General features: G+C 36.8%; 1 protein-coding gene across 1 annotated transcript in view; it reads right to left on the bottom strand.

The window, feature by feature from the left end:
* Positions 1–229: 229 nt before the first annotated feature.
* The window catches only part of Pfdn2 (prefoldin 2), a 46,464-nt gene continuing 28,448 nt past the window's right edge, over positions 230–18,245 (bottom strand). The window contains exon 3 of the mRNA XM_090381985.1: positions 230–1,467. Within this exon, the coding sequence (XP_090238111.1) occupies positions 1,285–1,467 (183 nt within the window). The 3' untranslated portion in view covers positions 230–1,284. The remainder of the gene's footprint in view (positions 1,468–18,245) is intronic.

The following is an 18,245-nucleotide window of genomic DNA, read 5'->3' as shown; positions in this document are numbered from 1 at the left end:
GTTAATTATTTATTTTTATAAACAGTAGCTAATTGTAAGATACATAACAATTCACACAGATGAATAACTAAGACAAAAGCACAGTTAATTGTGTTAATTTGAAAAAATTAAGTAGTCTGACAACTGAAAAGATAAATAAAGGGATTAATATGCAAATTCTTTGCACAAAGTAGTAATGTTAAATGACAACAAAAATTCTAACAGGTTTTTTTTTTTTTTTATATATACATCAAACTACATGCATTATCTGTTTATTCTAATGAAAATAAAGACAATTAGGCAACTTTAGTATTCACGTTCTCAGAGATATCACATTACTTTCCATTGCTTTAAATATCAAGTTCAAAAATTTCCTACTGCAAGTATATATATATCTACATTAGTTTTGCAAAGCTTAAAGAGAAAATACATTTCAGATGATTTACAGAAAGAAATGAATTCAATCAGCGAAGTGTTATTACGTTAGCTAATTGAAACCCTTTTTACAATGGGGTTAAACTGCAACTTGATAATACAAGAACCTTCTCAATTATCAAATTACAGGCACTTAACAAATCAATCAACTTTCACGTAAGATAAATTCATATCAAATGATTAACACTGTTACAAAGCAAAAATGATTCATTCTGTAAGAGTTCTCATGGCCAATGTTAATTTTGATCACTTCAATATTAACGGATAGCTTTAATCATTAGCTGTGATGATATTTCAAGATTTAAAAATGGCTTAAGGCCAGCATGAAATTACTGCTATTCTTGTATAAATAATTTGAAAGTGTTAAAAGAATAAATATTATAATGCTTTCTTTAGAATTATTATTTTTTTTTATAAACTATAACTACTGCAGTTATACATCACTATTATAACAAAAGGTCTTAAGATACAAAACAGTCATGGAAGGTGGAGTAAGATCTGTTAATGGGTCAAATATAACAAGTGAGTATTAAACAAGTGTTTGATCTAAAAGAAGCTACATCTCAATTCACGTAATAACAATATTACAATCATAATGCTTGACATTTCTGGAACTTCACTTTTTTTGTCCATACACTTACCCTAAGAATACAGGCCAGAGTAGGCATCAAGCTACCATTTTATATAAACATTATATGAAATACATATCAAAAGTAAAATGCAGAACAATTGGTACGTACATACATATCAAAACTTTAATAAAGGCTGAAAGTGCATTTGATTTTCCTGAACCATGGTGTTCACCAAGCTATGTGACAATTATCAGCAATAGTATATACTGTGAGGAAGTGGATTGCAGCACTGACAAAGCTAAGATTTATTTTCTACAAGCACACTAGAGGCAGGCTTTACTGTTGATTCTGTTTTATTTGGTAATGATGGAGAAGTCAATGGTTCCCCTCGCAACTGAATGTTGTATTTTTCTCGATATTCATTGATTTCTCTACCTTTCAGCTGAATCTGCTGATTCAAAGTTTCAATAAACTTGGCCAGCTAGAGTGAAAAACAAATCAGGTGAATCTAGAGTAATAATAAATAATTAATTATAAGATAATTAGAAAAGAATAGCAAATATGGATGACCATATTTAATTGCTACTTTAATCTTTACCAGCATAATTTCATCATCAATGCTTTGGTTTTACCAATTTCTGAGTCTGTTGTTAAAAAAATTCGTCATTTTCAAGGTGAAAATTTTATTTCCCCAGAAGTTTCAAATCACAGTTGTTGTTTGGTTTTTTTTAGGAGCATTAGCAACTAAGGCCATATTGCTCCGGGAATATGCAGTGGTCATTCCCTGACCTTTCTGCATCCTCCGTAATTGGTGGTGACGGGCTCGAATCCCGGTCTAATCAAGAAGCGTGTGCTACGCACTGCTGCTCCTTCAAATCACAGAGGTGGCTTTCCAATTCTTCAGCCCTCGACACCACCTCATGTTTTGTACCCTGCCCAAACCTTTAAATAATCTACAATCAAGTGAAATGAATTTAAATTATAGTTATATGTAATGTTATTTTGACTTTTAACCAAAAAGAATTATGACTATATGAATATCAAGGTAATAGAGAAAAAGAGCCAAATAAGAGTACAGTAATATACTTCTACATAGAGAATACTTGCAAGAGTACCATTTGACATTCATAAATTAAATAACACTTTTTCTGCCCAGCCATTCAATTATACTTAGTAACAAGAGCTGTAATTCCTCTGTAATACTACTAAATAACACTGACTTGAATCTATAAAACACCTTTATTATGATAATATAAAATACATGTGTACTGATCATATAACTGTATATTAAAATAAAATAAAAGTTGTATAACAAGAATAAAATACAATAAAATATATAAAATCAAAAGCGATAAAAGTTGTTTAAAATCATTAGAATCACTAACACAGGAGCTTTCGGCAGCGGCCACCTTCATCAGCTATAGTGGTTGCAGGATGACTGACAATCTATATGTACCACATACATCTCAGCAGGTCTGCGACATGAACTATGGCATCAGCGCATGGTTCGCTTCTCTTGCATTGGAACCGGAAAGTGGATTTTGATTTGATTTGATTTAAGAATTCTTGGCGCTAGAGCTACTGCGGCTAAAATGCTCCTGTAAGATTTTATACAACGGTTTTGTTCTAATTCGTATATTGCTGCTCCGGAAAGTGGATGGGCCACTCTAAACCGTTCGTCTCTTCGTAGAATAAGGGCTTCAAAGAGTGGATGAATGCGGCAGCCCTCATCCCTTTGACTGTAGCGCTCGGATGAACATATTTTTAAACTCTCCAGCCATTTCCGGTTCCAAAAGCCATGTGCGTTATCCACGATCACACTTCTTTAGCAGTAATGCCATGCCCAGTTTACCAGGCATGTTCTGCTACAGCTGAACCTCCATAATTTGCAGTCTTAAGGGCTCTATTGTGTTCCTCCACGCGATCCCGCAGTCTGAATTTCGTTTCCTCCACATAACCACACGCAAATGCCATAGTTCATGTTGCAGATCTGCTGAGATGTATGTAGTACATATAGATTGTTGGTCATCCTGCAACCAACAATCTATATGTACTACATAATGCTACACAGCTGCTGCTGAAAGCTTTTGTGTTAGTGGTTCTAATGATTTTAAACAACTTTTATTGCTTTTAATTTTATATATTTTATTCTTGTTATACAACATTTATTTCATTTTGTTTTAATATACAGTTATACGATCAGTATGCATGTATTTTATTTTATTTTATATTATCATAATAAAGGTGTTTTATAGATTCGAGTCAGTGTTATTTAGTAGTGTTACAGATGAATTGTAATTCCCTCCTCATTATTACGTAATGAAATATTCATATTCAAATTAATCATTTATTAACAACAAAAAACTGGTAAATTCCTGCAACTTCCCTCACCTCCATATCGTTTCTGGTTATACTCTGGTTATACTCTAGAACCAGGGTGGCCAACAAGTCGACTGCAATCTACCAGTCAATCATGGCTTTAATTTTGGTTGAGCACGATGAATTTTAAATATATATAAAAAATAGATTAGTCAAAATCTAAATATTATTATTATGCACACCACTGCATAAAATTATTACAAATCCATTGAACCGTGTGACTACTCTTGTTGCTGTGCAGCCGCTAAGCTTGTCTAGTGAAAATTCATGCAGTTACATTATGGAGAGCATTGTGTATGATTCGAATTCTTATTTAGCTTACTTAATATTAATAAATGGACAGTATTATATGTTAATTTAATATCCTTTGAATTAAAAATGAATACTATGAAAAAGAGTAAAATGTATCATTTTCATCAAGAGTGGAAACTAGAATACTTTTTTGTAATGACAAAAGAAAAATGTTTGTTTGATTTGCAATGCTTTCGAAAGGAAATTCAAAAGGAATTTCTAAATTTCCTTTCAAAAGGAAATTCAGAAAGGCACTTCAACGCACTCCATGGTAAATAAATACCAATCAGATTTTCTGCCTAATAGTGACCTTAGAAAAAATAAATTAAAAGAACTTAAATCCGAATTATTTGCACAACAAAATTTCTTCATGACACTTTACAATCTAAAGCAGTAACTGTAGCATCATTTAAAGTGAGTCGTCTTCCTTAAAAAAAAAATGCAAACCATTTTCCGATGGTCAATTCATCAAAGGTGCATTTTTGGAAATAAGATTCTCCTTTTGAAAATTTAAAACAAAAATGAAATTAAAAATGCCCTTCAAGATCTGCAATTATCTTGAAATACTGTGATGCAATGCATTGAAAAAATTAGTAAAGATGTGAGTGAACAACTGCGTGCTCATATTGCTAATCGTGTGTGTCGTGTGTCCTTTTCTTTACAACTGGATGAATCTACAAACGTCAGTGATAAGAGCTCAATTGCTCATTTTTATTCGCATAGTTTTCGATGATTCTGCCACTAAAGAACTGCTGGGTATGGTTTCATTAAAAAAAAAAAAAGAACTAGTGGTCTTGATATATTTAACACATTCAAAAATTTTATTGCAAAATTAAATTACCACTATTTAAGCTCGTATCAAAAACAACAACTGTTAAAGCGGATTCATCGCATTGTGCCAAAAGGATGATGAATTCCCACATTTTCTGAATTACCATTGTATAGCCAGCAAAAGATTAAATACTAAAAGTGTTAGGACATAGCTTTCAAAATCATGAATTCCATCAGAGGATAATCTCTTCAAAGGAGTCTTTTCAAAATGCAACTCGATGAAAATGAACCAGATTTGATATTACATACAGATGTGAGGTGGCTGAGTCAGAGTAAGTTTCTACAGAGATTTCGAAATTTGCTGAATGAAATAAAAAAATTTGTAGGGGAGATGATTATCAGCAGCTACAAGATACAGAGTGATTGTGTAATCTGGCAGATTTCACCAGTAAATTAAGCGATTTGAATTTAGAATTTCAAGGAAAAAATAAAAATGTGTGTGATATGATTAGTATTTCTGCATATAAATATCAAATTTTGGCAATGCCTAAGGATCTAAAAAAAAAAAAAAAAAAAATCAAATCATTTTGCAAATATGCAAGATCATTTGCAAAAATATCCTGCTTTTGAATTTAACAGTGAGAAATATGTTTCTGAAATTGGGAAAGTTGTGGATGATTTTGAAACCAGATTCAGATTTTAAATCAATTCAAGACATTGTTCAATATATTTCTTATCCATTTAATGTCAACTTAGATATGAAACAAAATGCTGAAAACAAAATCACGAAGATTTTTCACGCGGAGAAAATATTACTTGAAAATGAAATTATTACTGCAAAATGACATCTTCCTAAAAGCCAGGAAGAGACTGTTGGAAATATGTTTGCCGAGAAAAGTACCCAAATGCAAAAAAAATGCAGTGAATTTTTAAATTCCTGTTTTGGTTCCACATATCTATGTGAATCAGCCTTTTCGTATTTGAAACAAACAAAGATGAAAAATCTCTCTACTCTTACAAACTTGCATACAGAAGCTTCTTTACAGTTGGCCAAAGCATATTCCGATTTTGACATGATGACATAAACTTCATGTAATTAAAAATTTAAATAGTATGAATTTAATATAAGAATTCTGAATTACAATTAATTTTAAAATTTATAAACAATATTTTTAAATGTGTTGATTTAACTTTTTTAACCACGTGCAATGAAATTCTTGAGCTGTTAGATCATGGCAGATTTTGAAGAAAAAAAGTAGAGGTCAGAGAAGTTTATCAGACAGAGTAAATAGGAACAGTATTGTATTTCATAGTCATGAGGCATGAACCACAGTCATTCAAAGCATGTGCACCTTTGTACCCTCACGCTTGACCACTTGGCTAGGGATATACAGGTAAACATCTGTTTGCATTGTAATGTAATACTACAAAGAAAATAGTATACGTTTCTACCTGTTAACAATACCTAAGTATTAGTATTTTCATTAGAACCAATTTGTCATGAAAATGCAATTTGTAAATGGCACAAATTATGTCACTTCTGCTAATGACACCACTAATGTTGATTCTTGATGTGAAAATATCTTTGGTGGCATCTACTACATTTCAGCAGTCAGTGTTCGGCCTGTAGGCTAAAATGTGGAATGGGAAATGACACAAATTATGTCACTTCCTAAATGACGCTAATACAGTCATTAACGTTTATTCAGTAGAGTAAGTAGTTGACATGAGCATAAAACACTACATCATTATTTTGAACTGAAGTAAAACTGATTGGTAATGAAAATGCAAAGCAGAAATTACATCAGACCGAAATTTAATAGGTGCCGCCAAAGATGTTTTCACATAAACCATCTTTCGTGCATACAGGGTACATATGCTTTTTAACCCATAAAATAGCGTATCATCCACAATAAATTACTTGTTTCATTTTCAATGGATTCATCTTTCTCTTTAACATTATTACTTTCGTACAATATAAAACTTCTTAAAAACATCAAAATTGTTATATGCATGTTGTTATACAACTGGGTTATGTGGATCATAGTTTATCATGAATGCCCACCCATCCCAATATATGCACAAACTAAATTTTTACTTGTTCACTTCATCCCCAGTGCAATTAATTTCAAATAATTAACAGATAATTATCAAACAAACAGAAACTAAAGTACAGAATGTTCCCTTCTGCTGAAAATTGATGATCTATTCCAACACTTTGAATTTAGGGTTTTGGAACTGTTTGGTATTGTACTAAAAGTCATTAGCATCTGTGTTTTAATTATTTGCACATGTGTAGAATGAAGACCTCATACAACAGTTTCAGTAAATGTTTACCAAAAAGAGTACTTTATATTAAAATTGCAGTTTTTTTTTTCCTGAAAAAGTAGCAAATCATTAAAGTTAATTAGGAGATAACAGGTTTTCTAGTCTTTTCTAGCTAATTCATTTTTACAAATGAATTTTACAATTAATTTGTAAAAATTTTTGCATACGTAGATAAATAAATGAAGTACTTGTTTCTGAGTTTCATGACCCTTGGTGTGTGCCTTTTGTGCTTAGCAGCAAATCCACCTCTGTCAAATCAAGTGAAAAGTAACTAAAACTGAACTGAATATGCACAAGGATACTAGCTGTTTATGGATAGTAGCCCTGTGGTTTGCAATGTACTGATTATAAATTTTTAAGCACAGTATTTTTATCTTTGTATTTCAGCTCATCTGGATGCACTGCATTTTCAGGTAGTAGCAAATATGTTCTGCTCTATATTACTTTTGACACGTCACTGTGTGAAAATTTGCATTTTCTGTCAAAGTCTTACCGAATTGTTGTTTTTGTTTGTTTGTTATTTGGTTTTTAGGAGCATTAGCAACTAAGGCCATATTGCTCCGGGAATATGCGGTGGTCATTCCCTGACCTTTCCGCATCCTCCGTATTTGGTGGTGATGGGCTCGAACCCCGGTCTAATCAAGAAGCGTGTGCTACGCACTACTGCTCCTTCCCACCTGGCTAGGGAGACGCCTCTTACCGAATTACCCTAACTGTTCACCGTATACTCCATGGAGCCATACTTGTAGTAAGAACGGGTGGCCACAGTATTTTCGAAAATTACACTATATCACACATCATGCTAATTCTACTGAATTTGGTATAATTGCTTCCAAATCTGTATTAACTGCCAACAAGTACTTTGAGAACTAGCATTAGCATTAGCATTAGCATTAGTAGAGGCATTTGATGCAAGAAAGCAAGCTTATGCAGCATCAGCCAAAAAAAAAAAAAAAGTAACATAAATAAATAAAAATAACCACTTCCACTTCACCCCTCTGTTCGTTCGAAATACCTGTCCAGCTGAGCCTTAAACTTATTTAGGCTATCAACTTCCACGACAAGGGATGGAAGTCTGTTCCACCCACCAACCACCCGCTGGCTAAAGGCAAATTTCCGCACATCTATCCTACATCTGTCTTTCCTCAATTTGAATTTATGCCCTCTCAGGTGATTTTTCTGAGCTAGAGGAAGAATCCCATCAGCATTGAGCATGCTCAAACCATTCAAGGCTTTGTACACCTCTATCAGATCACCCCGCTGGTGCCTAGTTTCCAGACACTGTAATTTGCAAAACTTAAGCCTTTCTTCGTAAGAGAACCCCTTTGTCCCATTCACCAATCTAGTTGCCCTTCTCTGTACTCGTTCCAGCAGCTCTACATCCTTCCTGAAATGAGGCCTCCAGGCCTGTATACAGTACTCTAGGTGTGGCCTGACCATTGCCTTATACAAGGGAATAATCACCTCCTTATCCCTGCTAGAAAAATTTCTATATATCATTGACAATACACCATGAGCTACTCTTGCAGCTCGTCTGCACTGCTCAGAGAACTTCATATCTGCCTGCACCACCACCCCCAGGTCCCTTTCATTCTCTACCACTGTCAGTGTAGTACCACAGAGTTGATACGTTGCTCTGGGGTTGCTGTTTCCCATATGTAGTACTTTACATTTGTCAATGTTAAACTTCATTTGCCACCTCGAAGCCCATCTGCTCAACCTTTCCAAATCCTGTTGCAGCAGCATAGTGTCAGTAGTGTCCTTGACAACCCTGCCAACCTTTGTATCGTCTGCAAACTTGGACATTAAGCCTGATATACCATCATCAATATCATTTATAAATACAGAAAACAATAAAGGCCCCAATACTGAACCCTGAGGGACTCCACTAATAACATTAGTCCACGATGAGCAGTGTCCATTGATTACCACTCTCTGTCTTCTCCCCCTCAACCACCCCTTTATCCATAGCAGCAACTTGCCTCCAATGCCACACTGCTCCAATTTGTGCAGCAGTCTTCCATGTGCAACAGTATCAAAAGCCTTTCTAAGATCCAAGTATATAATATCAAAGTTATTCCCTGCATCCAGTTCTTTTGTGACTGCATCATAGTATCCAATCAAATTGGTCAGGCAAGACTTCCCCTTAACAAAACCATGCTGTGTCCTAGCTATAACCGAAGTCTTGTCTAGATGATCCTGCAGTGCTTCTTTCACCAGTGCCTCCATTAATTTTCCGGGAACAGAAGTTAAACTCACAGGTCTATAATTACTTGTGTCAGCCTTTGATCCCCCTTTGTGAATTGGGGTCACATTTGCACATCTCCAGTCAATGGGTACCTCCCCTGAGTCCAAGGAAGCTCTCATAATTATGGCTAAGGGTTTGCTTACCTCCTTTGCTGCCTCCTTTAATATAACTGGATAGATCCCATCCACCCCAGGTGCCTTTCTTGTGTTTATCTTCAACAATTTCTCCTCCACTTTGCTCTCAGTTATTACAAGATTCTCTAGCTTACTGCTAGAGTTGAATACACCTCTGGCATTCCCCTCGCTGAATAACTCCTCATGTGTGAATGTCGATGCAAAATATTCATTTAGTTTGTTAGCTACCCGAGCAGGGTCATCAACAGTTGACCCATCGATCTCAAGTGGACCAATCTGATTCATCCCCTTCCTTCTAGAGTTTACATAAGTAAAGAACTCTTTGCTGTTTTTCTTCGCATCCCTTGCCAAAGATTTCTCGTAATCTGCCTTCGCCTGCCTAACCTCCTTTGTAACTTGGTTACAGATCAACTTGTATCTATCATAGGCATCCGTGTCACGTGTTAATTTGTATGTATCCCATGCATTTTTCTTCTCTGCCATATGCCTCATTAGTTCATCTGACAACCATTTAGGCCTAAACCTTGAACAATATTTCTTAGTTGGTATGTAAAGCCTAGTAGCTTCCACGATAAGTTCTTTGAATGCTTCCCATTTTGAATTTGCTGTTGGCAATATCATCAGTTGATCCCACTGTATAGAATTTAAATACTGTCTCAGTCCATTGTAGTCGCCTTTACGAAAGCAATACCCCTTCCCTTTACCCCTAATGGTAGTTACCTCTTTGAGTAACTCCCACTTCAGCACACTGTGATCACTGCCACCAAGTGGTTCATTTATCTGCAGATTCTGAATGCATGAAGAATCACTACTGATAATCAAATCAAGAGTATTACTCCCTCTAGTTGCCTCCCGAACATGCTGATGTAGAAAACAATCATCCAATAAATCCACAAAAGCCTTGCTACTGTGTGAGTGACCAGCCCCCAAATTCCAGTCAATATCTGGGAAATTAAAATCCCCCATTATAAGACTCTCTGATTTACTGGCCCACTCTATTTCTCCGAACAGTTTCTTATTATACTCATCAGAGTCATTAGGCCTATAGCACACTCCTACTCTCAATTTTGATCTCCCAATGCTTATGTCACACCAAACTGACTCGACACTGCACTGTCCAGCGATGTCGACTGGCTTCACTTCCTTGGATTTTATGTGTTTCTTAATTAATAGCATAACCCCTCCTCCCTTCCTATCCTGTCTATCCTTTCTGTACACATTGTACTCCCCAAATTCCAGTTCTGCATTTCTTATATCTGTGTGACACCACGTCTCTGAAATCCCCACAATATCTGCCTTTGATGTTTTGAGCAATACCTCAAATTCATCAAATTTATTTACTAAACTCCTAGCATTGGTGTACACACAAGTATACATGCACCTGTTCTTTTTCTTAGCTACCCTAACACAACCCATGTGTTTACTTGTACCCCAATGATTCCCAGCAGTCTCTGAAATATCCTGCATCTTATTTTCCAGGCTGCGGCTCATTCCAATAGAAGCAGTGCAAGAATCACTTTCACCTCTGCCAGTGGCTACTGTTAATCTATTAGTCCTTGTATCCCCCCAATCTAGCAGTTTTCCGACCCACCTAACATTGCCTCGATAGCATCAGCAAACATTCTTGCACCCTTTCTATTTAAGTGTATCCCATCCCTGTAGAAGCAGTCTCTCCTGTTAACAAGTACAGACCAGGCTGAAAAAAATTCTACCCCTTGAGCCCTGCACAATCTTTCCAGGGCCGAATTGATTGACAGGGCTCTCATCATATACTCCCTCCTATCGTGTCTGGGCAGAATTGCAGACACTTTCAATTTCAACCCTAATTCACGGCTTTTTTTCATCAGTGACCTGTACTTGTCAAGTAATTCCGCCGGTCTCCTACTCTTAATGTCATTAGTGCCAACGTGTACAACTATATCACCTTTTGTGCCCTTAAAAGATGATATCCGCTCTACAACGTCATCAACTTTTGCCCCTGGCAGACATACCCTGGTCCTATTCCACCTATCTTTTTTACAAAGCATGTTTCCCGTTTCCCTGACAATAGAGTCACTGGCCCAATATCCAAGACACTAAAATTTTTACACAATACTAACAAATGCTGGCTAATAAAAATTCACAAAAATCTGTTTGCTATGCCAAAGATACCAATAACCTAATAGTAGCACCCCCTAATTGTAAAAAAAAAAGAAGTAGCATGTCACCTAAGAGGTGATCAGTTTCTTTTATATATGGGAGAAAAAAAAAATTACGAATGAATTCTTTTTGGACTATACCAATGTTTAACCTTTTATATTACATTAAAAAAAAAAGGAAAATTTTGAATTTTTAAAATATTAAGCATTTAGACATGTTATTTTCAAACCAAAAACATATACTAATTCTGTTGAAAATAATGATATTAATAAAAAACAAACAAGAAATTATTAGCCGCTTTCAGTTTTTTTTTTTCAGTAAGTACAGTAGAACTGTCGGTTACCTGGAATACTTTGAAAGGCTGATATTTCTTTTTTTTTTTTATTAATGGAGTACAGTGATGTACAAACAAAAAGCCATGAGTAAATTTCAGATTAGTTTAGCTCTAGATCCGGTAAGAATAATATTGGCCCGAAACTGCACGATTTATTATTTTTCTCAATTTTTTTACAGTAAAATGTGAACGAAAAGAAAACGCATAGTTTTAACACTGCAACAAAAAATGAAAATTGAATTAGAAAAGGCGAAAATTTAGGAAATCTCTCCAAAGAGTTTAATGTGAGGACTTCAACAATTTATTACATCAAGCAAAATTCCAATACTATAACAGAATTTGTGTCAATTATGGATAGTGAAGGAGGATCTAGCAAGAAAAAGACGATGTCGAAACCTGAAAATGCCACTTTAGAGAGTACTTTATTTGTGGTTTCTTCAGAAGCAAAGTTTAGGTGAACCAGTGTCTTGCCCAGTGTTGTGTGAAAAAGCATTGGATTTTAATCAAAAATTAAGAGGTAATGAAGATTTTAAGGCAAGCACAAGCCAGTTGAATAACTTAATTGAGACATGGTGGTATACATGAACTCGATATTCAGGGCAAGAAACTTTCTGCAGACGAATCAGCAGCGGTGTCCTTTAAAAGGAAGTTCACTTCAGCTACAGCAAATTAGGAGAAAGAAAACGTTTATAATGTTGTTGAGACAGGCATTACCAAGAAAAACTCTAGCCACAAAAAGAGAAATGCCTGCACCAAGTTTTAAGTTTTATTACAATTGCTGTGTGAAAAGGCTACAGGGATGCACACATTGTCCATGTTCATTATTGGTAAGTCGAAAAAAACCAAGAACATTTAAAAATATTTCTAATTTTCCTGTTTTGTATGAAAATCATAAAAATGTCTGGATGGATGTTTCTGCTTTCCGTGATCGGTTTATAATTTTTTTTTATTTAATTTAATCATAAGGTATATGTTCGATTATCCGGAAGAGGTCTGACACCAATTATTCCAGATAATTGACGCTCTACTGTACATAAATTTTCAAAGTTTGTGCATGCATAGTTATTTCTGCTTATAGTGTATGTATATAATAAGCAGAATTCTGAATACAGTAGATGCTGCTTATTGTGATCACTTTGAGACTCAAAAATGATAACAATAACTGATTTTTAACAATATCCGAATGCAGTTACTTGTGTTGCTTACTGATGCAGAGTGGAAATATGTATAAAAAAGGGGAAGTGGAGAGAAAGAAAACATGATATAAAATACTTTAATTTGACTGTACACTATTCTTTAGAAAGTCATCAATAAAAAATGAAACTATTCAGGTTATCCAAACAAATAGCTCATACACTCATTGTGTGTGTGTGTGTGTGTGTGTGTGTGTGTGTGTGTGTGTGTGTGTGTGTGTGTGTGTGTGTGTGTGTGTGTGTTATGGAGGTTTAATGGTGCATAAGCTTCAAGGGCTATAATGCGCCTATTCATAGTGAAATGTTAAAAAACAAAATTCAGTTGTAATCATTTCATTTTAATTACGGAGATCTTTTAGAATTTAAGATTAAGTCCAATTTTTTTCAGAAAAGAGAAATTTATTGATATCTGCTTCATCGCCAATGCTTTAATGTCATTGGTTCTCACAGATTTGTCAGGACGGATGTTCTCTCCTGTTGATACTGTGTGGGCAGTCAATTAGGGTATGTTTCACTAATAAATGTGCTGAATAGTGTGGACACGGAGGAGGATCCTCTTGTGAGTAGATGGAGGCGAGTCAGATATGTATGTCCTATTCGTGCCTGGGCAAGTACCACTTCTCTTTGCACTGTTTTGGTGCTAGAGTGCCAAAACTTTGGGTCCTGTTTCAACTGACAGAATTTATTATTGGTTTGGGTTATTTTTTTAGTTGTTGGCACATCGGCTTCTGTGGCCATAATGCACCTCCCAAAGTTTTTGTATTTTATACTCTGATCCAAGCCCGAGGCGGGATTCAAACCTGCAACCTTTGGGTTGCCAAGCAGGCACTTTACCCGCCCGGATAGCCCGGTTGGCTATTGGTTTGGGTGTGCCATAGACCTTTCCACTACACGAAACATGCTGTTTGTATGATGTGATTGTAGTCAGAGGCTAGAACTAGGATGGAGGTTAAATCAAAAGTTGATGGATTTTTAGCAGTTTTGTCTGCACGTTCGTTCCCCTCTATCCCCGTGTATGTTATATAATGCATTTAAACTGCATGTTTTATCTAGTTAATCTCATATTTCTGTAAATCCATACGAACCATCAAAAACAAATAAAGAAGATATTAAAATCAAGAATTAGAAATTGGTTAGTGCTCTAATGTAACAGTCAGATCAGTAGGGGGTAGACAAACAGTACTTTCTTTCATGGAGTAACAACACCAACAACCATAGGAACTGTACAAAGCAAAATCAGTAGCTGGCCACATTAGCATTAGCATTAGTAGAGGCATTTGATGCAAGAAAGCAAGCTTATGCAGCATCAGCCAAAAAAAAAATAAATAAATAAAGTAAAATAAATAAATAAAAAATAACCACTTCCACTTCACCCCTCTGTTCATTCGAAATACCTGTCCAGCTGAGCCTTAAACTTATTTAGGCTATCAACTTCCACGACAAGGGATGGAAGTCTGTTCCACCTACCAACCACCCGCTGGCTAAAGGCAAATTTCCGCACATCTATCCTACATCTGTTCATCCTCAATTTGAATTTATGCCCTCTCAGGTGATTATTCTGAGCAAGAGGAAGAATCCCATCAGCATTGAGCATGCTCAAACCAATCAAGGCTTTGTACACCTCTATCAGATCACCTCGCTGGTGCCTAGTCTCCAGACACTGTAATTCACAAAACTTAAGCCTTTCTTCGTAAGAGCACCCCTTTGTTCCATTCACTAATCTTGTTGCCCTTCTCTGTACTCATTCCAGCAGCTCTACATCCTTCTTGAAATGAGGCCTCCAGGCCTGTATACAGTACTCTAGGTGTGGCCTGCCCATTGCCTTATACAAGGGAATAATCACCTCCTTATCCCTGCTAGAAAAATTCCTATATATCATTGACAATAAACACCATGAGCTACTCTTGCAGCCCGTCTGCACTGCTAAGAGAACTTCATATCTGCCTACACAACCACCCCCAGGTCCCTTTCATTCTCTACCACTGTCAGTGTAGTACCACAGAGTTGATACGTTGCTCTGGGGTTGCTGTTTCCCACAACCACCCCCAGGTCCCTTTCATTCTCTACCACTGTCAGTGTAGTACCACAGAGTTGATACGTTGCTCTGGGGTTGCTGTTTCCCATATGTAGTACTTTACATTTGTCAATGTTAAACTTCATTTGCCACCTCTCAGCCCATCTGCTCAACCTTTCCAGATCCTGTTGCAGCAGCATAGTGTCAGTAGTGTCCTTGACAATCCTGCCAACCTTCGTATCGTCTGCAAACGTGGACATTAAGCATGATATACCATCATCAATATCATTTATAAATACAGAAAACAATAAAGGACCCAATACTGAACCCTGAGGGACTCCACTAATAACATTAGTCCACGATGAGCAGTGTCCATTGATTACCACTCTCTGTCTTCTCCCCCTCAACCACTCCTTTATCCATAGCAGCAATTTGCCTCCAATGCCACACTGCTCCAATTTGTGCAGCAGTCTTCCATGTGCAACAGTATCAAATGTCTTTCTAAGATCCAAGTATATAATATCAAAGTTATTCCCTGCATCCAGTTCTTTTGTGACTGCATCATAGTATGCAATCAAATTGGTCAGGCAAGACTTCCCCTTAATAAAACCATGCTGTGTCCTAGCTATAACTGAAGTCTTGTCTAGATGATCCTGCAGTGCTTCTTTAACCAGTGCCTCCATTAATTTTCCGGGAACAGAAGTTAAACTCACAGGTCTATAATTACTTGTGTCAGCCTTTGATCCTCCTTTGTGAATTGGGGTCACATTTGCACATCTCCAGTCCATGTGTACCTCCCCTGAGTCCAAGGTAGCTCTCATAATTATGGCTAAGGGTTTGCTTACTTCTCTGCTGCCTCTTTTAATATAACTGGATGGATCCCATCCACCCCGGGTGCCTTTCTTGTGTTTATCTTCAACAATTTCTCCTCCACTTTACTCTCAGTTATTACAAGATTCTCTACCTTACTGCTAGAGTTGAATACACTTCTGGCTTTCCCCTCGCTAAATAACTCCTCATGTGTGAATGTCGATGCAAAATATTCATTTAGTTTGTTAGCTACCTGAGCAGGATCATCAACAGTTGACCCATTGATATCAAGTGGACCAATCTGATTCATCCCCTTCCTTCTAGAGTTTACATAAGTAAAGAACTCTTTGCTGTTTTTCTGCGCATCCCTTGCCAAGGATTTCTCGTAATCTGCCTTCGCCTGCCTAACCTCCTTTGTAACTTGGTTACAGATCAACTTGTACCTATCATAGGCTTCTGTGTCACGTGTTAATTTGTATGTATCCCATGCATTTTTCTTCTCTGCCATATGCCTCATTAGTTCATCTGACATACATTTAGGCCTAAACCTTGAACAATATTTATTAGTTGGTATGTAAAGCCTAGTAGCTTCCAAGATATGTTCTTTGAATGCTTCCCATTTTGAATTTGCTGTTAGTAACATCATCAGCTGATCCCACTGCATAGAGTTTAAATACTGTCTCAGTCCATCGTAGTCACCTTTACGAAAGCAATACCCCTTCCCTTTACACCTAATGGTAGTTACCTCTTTGAGTAACTCCCACTTCAGAACACTGTGATTACTGCCACCTAGTGGTTCATTTACCTGCAGATTCTTAATGCATGAAGAATCACTAATGATAATCAAATCAAGAGTATTACTCCCTCTAGTTGCCTCCCGAACATGCTGATGTAGAAAACAATCATCCAATAAATCCACAAAAGCCTTGCTAGTGTGTGAGTGACCAGCCCCCAAATTCCAGTCAATATCTGGGAAATTAAAATCCCCCATTATAAGACTCTCTGATTTACTGGCCCTCTCTATTTCTCTGTACAGTTTCTTATTATACTCATCAGAGTCATTAGGCCTATAGCACACTCCTACTCTCAATTTTGATCTCCCAATGCTTACGTCACACCGAACTGACTCGACACTGCACTGTCCAGCGATGTCGACTGGCTTCACTTCCTTGGATTTTATGTGTTTCTTAACTAATAGCATAACCCGTCCTCCCTTCCTATCCTTTCTGTAGCCATTGTACTCCCCAAATTCCAGTTCTGCATTCCTTATATCTGTGTGACATCACGTCTTATTATTTTTTTTTTATGAAAACCCCAAACACGAAAGGTATCAAAACCTATAGTACTTAGTACCGTGCATGGGTTAAGGAGAAGTATGGGGGGGAGGGGGATGCCGGAAACTTTTCTCTAGAGACTAAACATGGGTTTCACCACTTCAAGCCTCCAATAAGCAAAGTGGTGGTATTTCATTGGTTGATGAAAGTCATCTACCACTACGTCTCTGAAATCCCAACAATATCTGCCTTTGATGTTTTGAGCAATACCTCAAATTCATCAAATTTATTTACTAAACTCCTAGCACTGGTGTACACTCAAGTATACATGCACCTGCTCTTCCTCTTAGCCACCCTAACACAACCCATGTGTTTACTTGTAGCCCCATGATTCCCAGCAGTCTCTGAAATATCCTGCATCTTATTTTCCAGGCTGCTGCTCATTCCAATAGAAGCAGTGCAAGAATCACTTTATCCTCTGCCAGTGGCTACTGTTAATCTATTTGTCCTTGTATCCCCCCAATTTAGCAGTCTTCCGACCCACCTAACACTGCCTCGATAGCATCAGCAAACATTCTTGCACCCTTTCTATTTAAATGTATCCCATCCCTGTAGAAGCAGTCTCTCCTGTTAACAAGTACAGACCAGGCTGAAAAAAATTCTACCCCTTGAGCCCTGCACAATCTTTCCAGGGCCGAATTGATCAACGGGGCTCTCATCATATACTCCGTCCTATCATGTCTGGGCAGAATTGCACACACTTTCAAATTCAACCCTAATTCACAGCTTTTTTTCATCAGAACTTTATTTGCAAGTGGTCTATGTGCGGTAGAAAGGAGAGCTTTTGATCGAAAATAACGCCCAGATCTGTATGTTGTTGGACGGCTGAAATCGCGGATCTTCTTAAAATGGGTTGTGCTGTTGTTGGGTTCCTTTTGAGAGAGAAAGTCAACTCTTTTGACTTCCCGGGATTGATGTGACGTTCGAAACCGGAGAGGAAGGCCTCCGGATTTTCTGAAGGATTAAGGCATTGATGTATTCAGCAGTGTCTCCAGGGCTGATAGCACTGATGGGAGTAAACAGTTATATATATATTAACAACTGTAGAAATAGTGGGAAAATAAAAATAACCTGGATATGACAATTGCACCAAAGCGCGCAAAGCAGCAGCAAAGAATGCAAAAGTAAATATATATATATCTATAATAATAAGTTACATATATATATGTAACTTATGTGCATATATATATATGAGGAACTCTGAGGTTTGCTGACCTTCCCCCCGTGCGATGTATACTGATTTTCCCCATGCTGTTCAAGTTCGAATGTTTATGTGACCTTTCT

The sequence above is a fragment of the Mastigoproctus giganteus genome, chromosome 9 (genome assembly GCF_048544385.1).
Source record: "Mastigoproctus giganteus isolate SK-2022 chromosome 9, ASM4854438v1, whole genome shotgun sequence".
Lineage (NCBI taxonomy): Eukaryota > Metazoa > Arthropoda > Arachnida > Uropygi > Thelyphonidae > Mastigoproctus > Mastigoproctus giganteus.
This window is presented reverse-complemented; position numbering and strand designations above follow the sequence as displayed.